Below are 8,556 nucleotides of genomic sequence, written 5' to 3'. Positions count from 1 at the left end.
ATAAGGAAAAAAATAAAGGTCTTTTACCTTCGTTGACACAACTAATTCACAATTTTGAATAAAGCTAAAAAAAGGAAAACACCTGAGAATGAGCCAGCGCTACCTATTTCCAACCGTTTGTTTCATTTACACCCCAACCTGGTTTCCATGTGTTTCAGTGTATTTTGTCAAAATGACCCCACTTAAATTTTGTTCCTGTTATTTCTGTGTTTTTTTGTAGATCAGAGCGACAAAGTCGCAGAAAAGTAGAAAGTCTACGTTTTTTCTTAGCAGCAAACACATGCACCCACTGGGGCCCTATACTTCAGCAAAGAGCAAGGAAGCCGCGCATTGTGCACGATTAGGGGCACTGGGAACTAAAAAGTACAAAAAAAAAGATGGCGCGCGGATGCTGAAGGCATGGTTGATTTTTATCGCGTTTTTCATCTATTTTCCAAGGTTAGTAGCGATTCTAGGTTGATCAAGCAGTAAAAACTGTAGAAGGTATCTTTTTAAGAAGTGTTAGAAGTACTTGTGGTAATTGTTTACGTTACATTTGCCATTTGGTGAGACTGTAAGGCTTAAAGCTTATGTGCAACTCTTTCAGTAATTCAATCCCCGCCTTCTTTAAGTCTCAACGCTTGTAATTTAAGGGGATTTCGTTGCGTTGCGTATCAAATAGTGTTTAAAGGCTCTATTTGCAAATTGGCTCTGTAAAATTTTATAAATTAAAAGTGTTACAGTACTAGTAGCAAATATTTTATTTGTTTGCTTAGTAGCCAGGCCTCTGGGGATTTTGGGGGAAGAGGTCGATGAAAAGAACCTTACACAATGACTACAGTTACAACAACGGCAATTTTACTAGTGATATCAATTTCTATTCTTTGAATTGGTTGTGATTTTTTCAACTGGGTCAAATTTTCTGAGTTACTGGTAGGTAAACTTTCGGGGGGGAGGGGGGGGGGGTTGATAATTATTATAGGGACTGTGTCTAAAGTAAAGAGCTGCTTCGTTGAGCCTTTAAATAAAGTGCAAGTAAGAGATGGGCAGATGGGGTGGAAGGACCAAAAGGCAGGCAACCTTCTTGTGAAATAATTGACATTGTATGTTACTACAGCAGCGCTGTAGTAAGGAGTTTTCAGTATTTATGGTCAGCGGTTGTTACCATTTTGCTTAGGACTCGTGCTAGTTGCCGCCATGTTCTTGTTTATCACATGTGTGATTTAGGTTTACAATCCATGTAATCCTTCGCTCATCTGTATCGTGTAAGGCAGACTAAGTTGTTATCTGAAGAACTATTATCTGAAGAACTGAAGAGTTAAAGATTATTTGGAGATAAAGGAAAGATCTGACGATTCAAGTTTTTCTCTTTTTTCTTGTGAATAACAACGAAACTCCTTCGGATGCCAAGTACGACTTTCGAGGGCAGCCACAATAACAACTTAATGGTCCTTGGTGAAGCCTTTAACCACTGTAAAGTCATCGCTGTCACAACCAGAAGTTCATAACGAAAGCCGGACGACCTGTGGAGGATTTCAATGGATACCAAGTGGTGTAAGCCTTTGTAGAAAGCTAGTTCTGATCGCCTTTGGTTTGGACTTAGTACTCGTCATGTCTCGAGAGTTGAGTGATATTCCTGAGGATCCAATGTCGGATGTTTGTGGTGAGGTGGTAAGTTCCGCTTCAAATAATTGTTTGGATGATGTTTGCGAGAAGTCTTCGCCTTTAATTGTTGATCTATCGGAGAATGCCGAAAACAAAGGATTTTTCCATGTGGAAAATGAACAGCATTTGTCGGAAGTTCGTATCAGGAAGCTAACCGAAAAGGGTCAATCCTATCAAAACGATATAAAGTTGAACTCTTTCAAGAATAAAAGGTCAAGTTTTACGGGAACACTGAGAAAAACACTGTTGCTTCGGGGACATTGTAATGAATTATCAAAGTGGAAGCAAGAGCTTAGTAAGGCACAGGTTCTGTGGAATGAATTTGTGGATGCATATAATGACATTTTGGAAACTGTTCAAGACGATGAGTTAGCAAAGGTCAGGAACATCTGGGAGCAAGTTTGTGGTGAGTGGTCTGATTTTGAAAGAGATGTGAGGGATGAGATAAAGTATTTGGAACAAACAGTTTTGGAGTCTAATTCTGTCATTTCTAAGGGTTCAAAGAGGAGTAAAACAACCAAAAGTGTCAAGTCAAAGTCAAGTTCAGACAGTGTACTTTCAACTAAAGTAGATAAATATAAGCTTCTACAGGAAGAAGCTGCTTTGAAGGTGAAGCTAGCCTATGTGGAACAAGAAAAGGCCTTAGAAATAGAAAGGTTAAAACAGAAACAGAAACTGGAAGAATTCAAACTTAAGAGGGAACTTGAACTTAGTAGAGCCAAGTTAAGTGTATGCAAAGAGATTGATAATGAGCAAACACCCTCCCTTGAAGAAGATCTAGTCAATCTTCCTAGTGAGAGTAAAGGCGAAGGATTGAAAAGATTCTTGCAATCTCTAACAGTAACTACCCGTGCAAATGAGACTAATACATCAGTTCAGTCCCAAGTACATGTATCCCAAACACCTGTTTTGACAACAACATCCACACCAAAGACTACAAAATGTGGTCTGCGGGCTTCTGCTCCATCATTCTCCCCGGGAGCCGTAACACAGTCAGTATTTGCTGTTCGTCATTTTGAACCTGAACTTGGTCTTCCCATTCAAACAGAAGCAGCTTGTACACAAGCTTTCTCGTCGGCAAAAACTGATCCTGTTGTAACTAACTCCATAAGTGGTCCATCACCAATTATGTCAACAGTTATGAATTCCCCTTCAAGTTACCAGTTTATTCATCCTCAAGGTCAAGTTAACTCCTTCTGTGAAGGGTGGGAAAAGGTTGCTTCATCATTAGAAAGGTGTATGGACAAGTTAACAGAAGCTAACTTAGAACAAAGTACTGTGAGCAAAGAACTGTTTGTTTCTGGACAACTTCCAAAACTGACCATTCCAGTATTTGAAGGAGACCCACTGCAATATCCTGTGTGGAAGAGTGCCTTTAATGCTCTAGTTGACTCTAGACCACTGGCAGCAGACATCAAGCTGAATATGTTGAATCAGTATGTAACTGGAAAGCCAAAGCAAGTTGTGGAACATTATCTTCTGATTGGGACAGAAGATGCTTATCAGAAAGCTAGGTCTGTATTGCAGGAAAGGTATGGAAACTGTAATGTTGTGAGTACAGCATTTATTAACAAGTTGGAGAAGTGGCCTAAGATAGGACCCAAGGATGCCAGTGCCTTAAGGGAGTTCTCAGACATGTTAGACAAGGTATTAGCAGCAAAGAACACCATTCCAGGTCTTTCTGTACTGGACTATGCAAAGGAGAATGTAAAATTACTATCAAAGTTACCCTACTACCTTGAAACCAAGTGGAGAGATGCAATTAAACAATGGAGACATACCCATGGTGAAGCCAGTTACCCTACCTTTGTTAAGTTTGCAGATTTCATCAGAGAAGCCGCAGAAAAGGCAAATATCCCAGAGTTAGAAGGTCTCGCCACATCAAGTAGTCCAAGATTTAACAGAAATCCGAAGCTGAAACCAGATAATGAGAAGGGTAGTTCTCTTTCTACATCAGCTAAGGGTGGTGGTAACAGTAAATCAGACCCCACTAATTCTAGTAAATCAAAGGATCCTGGTCCAAATGGTTTGACGAAGTGCCTCTTTTGTGGTGCAAAACACAAGTTAGATGACTGCGCTGATTTCTGTAGAAAGCCTTTCAGTGAAAGGAGAGACTTCTTCTTCCGCGAACGTTTGTGTATGGGTTGTGCAGCCAGTAAGAGTCATCAGGTAGCGAACTGCAAGGAGAGGTTGAAATGCAAAATGAAAACATGCTCAGGAACACATCCCACATGCCTTCACAAGGAACTAACACAAGACAATGCTGCCATCTCAAATTGTATGAGTGTATGTCTAATTCCTGATCAAAGCGGTGGATTTGATCACACCATGATAGTACCAGTGTGGGTCAGACCAGTGGGAGAGCCAGAGAAGGAAATCTTGCAGTATGCAGTCCTCGACGATCATTCAAATGTCAGTTTTGTGTCTGAGACTCTTTGTGAACGGTTTAACCTGCAAGGCCCATCAACCGAGCTTCTGTTGACAACAATGCAGCAGCAAAATGCCCGTGTTAAAACTAAAAAGATATCTGGGCTAGAGATTCTTGACTACCATAGAGAATGTGTAGTGAAGATGCCAGTGGCCTTCACCCGAGAACTTGTTTCAGCTAACCGGTCGCAGATTCCAAAACCTGCAGTGGCTAGGGAATGGCAACATCTGAAGCCCATCGCCGATAAGTTGACACCGTACCACCCAGATGCAGAAATTTCTATCCTGATTGGAAACAATTGCCCAAGAGCTATCCGACCCAGGGAAATAGTTGCCGGTGAAGATGACGAGCCGTACGCTCAGAGGACTATCCTTGGTTGGGGAGTTATTGGAAGAGTCTGCAAGTCTAATGATGTTGAAAACACAGACAAGGGTGTGTGCAATAGAGTTGCAGCTTCAGAAATTCGTAGCCAGTTTGCATTCGCCACGAAGGCTAAAGAGATTATTGGCCCAGAGAAAGTTCTCCATGTGTTAGAAACTGACTTTGTTGAGACAAGTTCCAAGTACAAACCTTATTCTATGGAAGATGAAAGATTTCTAAGGATTCTTGAGGACGGAGTAAAGAAACAATCGGATGGACGTTACGTGATGCCACTTCCGTTGAAATCAGACAGTGTGTGTCTCCCAAATAACCGCCAACTCGCAGTAAAGAGATGGAACCAATTGAAGGCCAGATTCAAGAAGAATCCGAAATTCTTTACTGATTATCAGGCCTTTATGAAGGACATAATCTTACAATGTGCAGAGGAAGTTCCGGTAGATCGTCTTAAAGTTCAAGACGGTAAAGTCAATTACGTACCGCATACAGGTGTATACCATCCAAAGAAACCAGGACAGATAAGGGTGGTGTTTGACTGTTCGGCCCAGTTTAACGGAGTCAGCCTCAATGACTACTTGCTGCAAGGTCCTGACTTTATGAACGATCTGTTGGGTATCTTTTGTCGTTTTCGCAAGGAAAGCGTTGCATTTATGACGGACATCAAGAGCATGTTCCATCAGTTCGTGGTTGCTGAAGAACACAGAGATCTGTTACGTTTTCTTTGGTGGTTGGATGGGGACCCATCAAAGGAAGTAATCGACTATCGTATGAAAGTTCACCTGTTTGGTGCCAGCAGTTCCCCAGGTTGCGCCAACTTTGGGCTTAGGCGAGCAGCTGACGATGGCGAAGAAGAGTTTGGTACAGATGCTGCGGCGTTCATACGCAAGGACTTCTACGTAGATGATGGACTAAAATCTGTATCAACGGTACCCGAAGCCATTCAGTTAATCAAGGCCAGTCAAGCAATTTGTAGCAAGGCTTGTCTCAGATTACATAAAATAGTCTCGAACAAGAAAGAAGTTCTTGAAGCCTTTCCGGTTGATGACCATTCAAAGGAAATAAAGGAACTGAACTTAGCTGTAGATCCATTACCTATTGAAAGAGCTCTAGGCGTGATGTGGTGCGCTGAAAGTGACAGTTTCCGGTTCCGGATTGAACTTCATGATCGCCCTTTAACTCGAAGAGGTGTATTGTCCACTATTGGCTCCATTTATGATCCTAATGGGTACCTGGCCCCTGTTACACTCAGAGGTAAACAGATTCTTCAGCAGATGTGCAAAGACAAGTTGGATTGGGATAGCCCTGTTCCAGAGTATCTACACCCACAGTGGGAAAAGTGGCGGCGAGAAATCGTACAGTTGGAGAAACTAGAGATACAGCGATGTTTCAAGCCAGACAACTTTGGCCCAGTGAAAGCAGTGGAGGTCCACTATTTTTCAGATGCTTCAGTGGAAGGTTATGGTCAATGCTGTTATCTAAGATTGATTAACGAACTCGATCAAGCTCATTGTTCCTTCATCGTCGAAAAAGCCAGGGTAACCCCCCCTTAAACACAAGACTATTCCAAGGCTGGAGTTAGCCGCTGCTACGATCTCCGCAAGAATGAGTGAGTTCGTGAGAAATGAGTTGGAGTACCCGGAGATGAAAGAGTTCTTCTGGACGGATAGCCGAGTAGTTCTCGGATACATTAACAATGAAGCCAAGAGGTTTCACGTTTATGTTGCTAACAGAGTGCAGCAAATCCGAGACCTAACTGATCCCAACGCATGGTTTTACGTAGACACAAACAACAACCCCGCAGACGAAGCATCAAGAGGACTCACCGCAAGGCAGCTGGTTGAAGGATCTCTGTGGTTAACTGGTCCAGAATTCTTGTGGAGAAGCGGACCCTGTGAACCAGAAAACGTGGAGCTGCCTCGCCTTCAAGACTCTGACCCGGAGGTGAAGAAAGTGTCTGTTTTGACCACGAAGGTCAGAAGTGTTGCTCCATTTCCAGATCAATTTGAAACAAGCAGACTAGATGGTGTATCTAGCTGGTACCGTGCTATAAAGGTCATAGCTCTATGTTTACGTCTGAAGTCCAAGCTTCAAAGAAGGGAAATTAAGAAACCCGAGAGTCCAGTAACAAGGTCAAGTACAGAAGTTGAGAAGTCAATACTGAGAGTTACACTTCCAGAGCTTCAGGAGGCAGAGAAGACCATCATCAGATGTTTGCAGTACGAACATTTCCGTGAGGAACTTCAAATTCTCTGCGACTTAAATGTAACCAACGGAGAAACAAACAGAAACCAAGCCAGAAAGAGGAACCAAGCGTTACGAAAGACCAGTTCGCTGTACAAACTGGATCCGTTTGTGGACCATGATGGCATAATCCGTGTTGGTGGTCGTATCAGAAGAGCAGATACACCAGTTGATCTGAAGCATCCAGTCATTATTCCGCGAAAAGGACACTTGACTGAACTGTTGATTCAACATCACCATCTCAAAGTGAACCATATGGGTCGTGGTATGACGCATAACGAGTTGCGGCAAAGTGGCTATTGGTTGATCAATGGTTCATCAAAAGTAGCGAGGTTTATATCGAGTTGTGTGACATGTAGACGACTACGTAGGCCCACTGAGCAGCAGAAGATGGCCTGCCTTCCTGACGACAGACTTGAACCAGCTCCTCCCTTTTCGTTTTGTGCCGTTGATTACTTTGGACCGTTCATTGTCAAAGAGAGAAGAAGTGAAGTTAAACGCTATGGAGTATTGTTTACATGTATGGGGTCACGAAGTGTTCATCTAGAGACTGCCAATTCATTGGAGAGTTCTTCATTTATCAATGCATTGAGACGTTTCATGAATCGGAGAGGTGCTGTGAGACAACTGAGGTCCGACCAAGGGACAAATTTCATTGGTGCACGAAGTGAACTGAAAGCAGCATTATGTGAGATGAATCAAGATCATGTTCAAGACTATTTGCTAAGGAATGGATGCGAGTGGATTCCATTCAAGTTGAACGTACCCCATTCTAGTCACATGGGCGGGACATGGGAACGTATGATTCGTAGTGTACGCAACGCACTTGAACCACTACTGTTACAAGCTGGCAGCCAACTTGATGATGAGACATTGCGAACACTCTTGACAGAAGTCGAGTGCATTATTAATTCAAGACCCCTCAGCGTCGATAATTTATGTGATGCAGAAGCGCCAGAGCCGTTGACTCCTAACCATCTTCTTACTATGAAACCTAAAAGAGTGCTACCGCCCCCAGGAAAATTTCAAAGAGCCGATATATATTGTCGTAGACGCTGGAGAAGAGTACAGTATCTTGCAAATGAATTCTGGCTGAGATGGCGGGCAGAGTATCTTCAAATGTTACAAGTCAGGCAAAAGTGGGTCCAGCCTAAGAGAAACCTTGCTGTTGGTGATATAGTCATCTCTAAGGAAAGTGAAAGCACGCGCAACAAGTGGCCACTTGGCAAAGTAGTGCAGGTGTACCCAAGTGACGACGGATATGTCAGAAAGGTCAGGTTGCTGATGGCAGACGGGAATTTGGATGATAGTGGCAAACGCCAACGCCCACCATCATATTTAGACAGACCTATACACAAGCTCGTTCTATTGTTGACTGCAGATGAAGTGTTCCAGGAAGATGTCTTTCACGAGGAGACCAGGGAAGTCCCCATCGAGGAGCCAACGAAGAACAATTGAAAGACGTTGCAAAGGTTTCATTGTCAATGAACACTGTAACGAACACTTGATTTTGATTAACTCATTTAACACTCATTCGCTGTTGCCGATCAATGACTTGAGCTTTCGAGATTCTACTGTTTGAGTATCGAACTGATAGTTTGTTGAACGTTTAGCCTTAGGGACTCATATAGGTTTATTGTTTTGTCTTAACTGCATGACATGCAGTTGAGGAGCCATGTTACTACAGCAGCGCTGTAGTAAGGAGTTTTCAGTATTTATGGTCAGCGGTTGTTACCATTTTGCTTAGGACTCGTGCTAGTTGCCGCCATGTTCTTGTTTATCACATGTGTGATTTAGGTTTACAATCCATGTAATCCTTCGCTCATCTGTATCGTGTAAGGCAGACTAAGTTGTTATCTGAAGAA

General features: G+C 42.7%; 1 protein-coding gene across 1 annotated transcript; it reads left to right on the top strand.

The window, feature by feature from the left end:
• Positions 1–6,052: 6,052 nt before the first annotated feature.
• On the top strand, positions 6,053–8,149 carry LOC140922282 (uncharacterized). Its single transcript, XM_073372282.1, has one exon. It carries the CDS (start codon positions 6,053–6,055, stop codon positions 8,147–8,149), a length of 2,097 nt encoding a protein of 698 aa, XP_073228383.1.
• Positions 8,150–8,556: the final 407 nt, after the last annotated feature.

Source organism: Porites lutea, chromosome 13 (assembly GCF_958299795.1).
Source record: "Porites lutea chromosome 13, jaPorLute2.1, whole genome shotgun sequence".
Lineage (NCBI taxonomy): Eukaryota > Metazoa > Cnidaria > Anthozoa > Scleractinia > Poritidae > Porites > Porites lutea.
The sequence above is the reverse complement of the archived record's forward strand: the minus strand, read 5'-3'. Positions and strand labels throughout refer to the sequence as shown.

Bases quoted from the DNA above. Each gene is read 5' to 3' on its own strand.
- LOC140922282 (XM_073372282.1), top strand. From the start codon at position 6,053: ATGAGTGAGTTCGTGAGAAATGAGTTGGAGTACCCGGAGATGAAAGAG.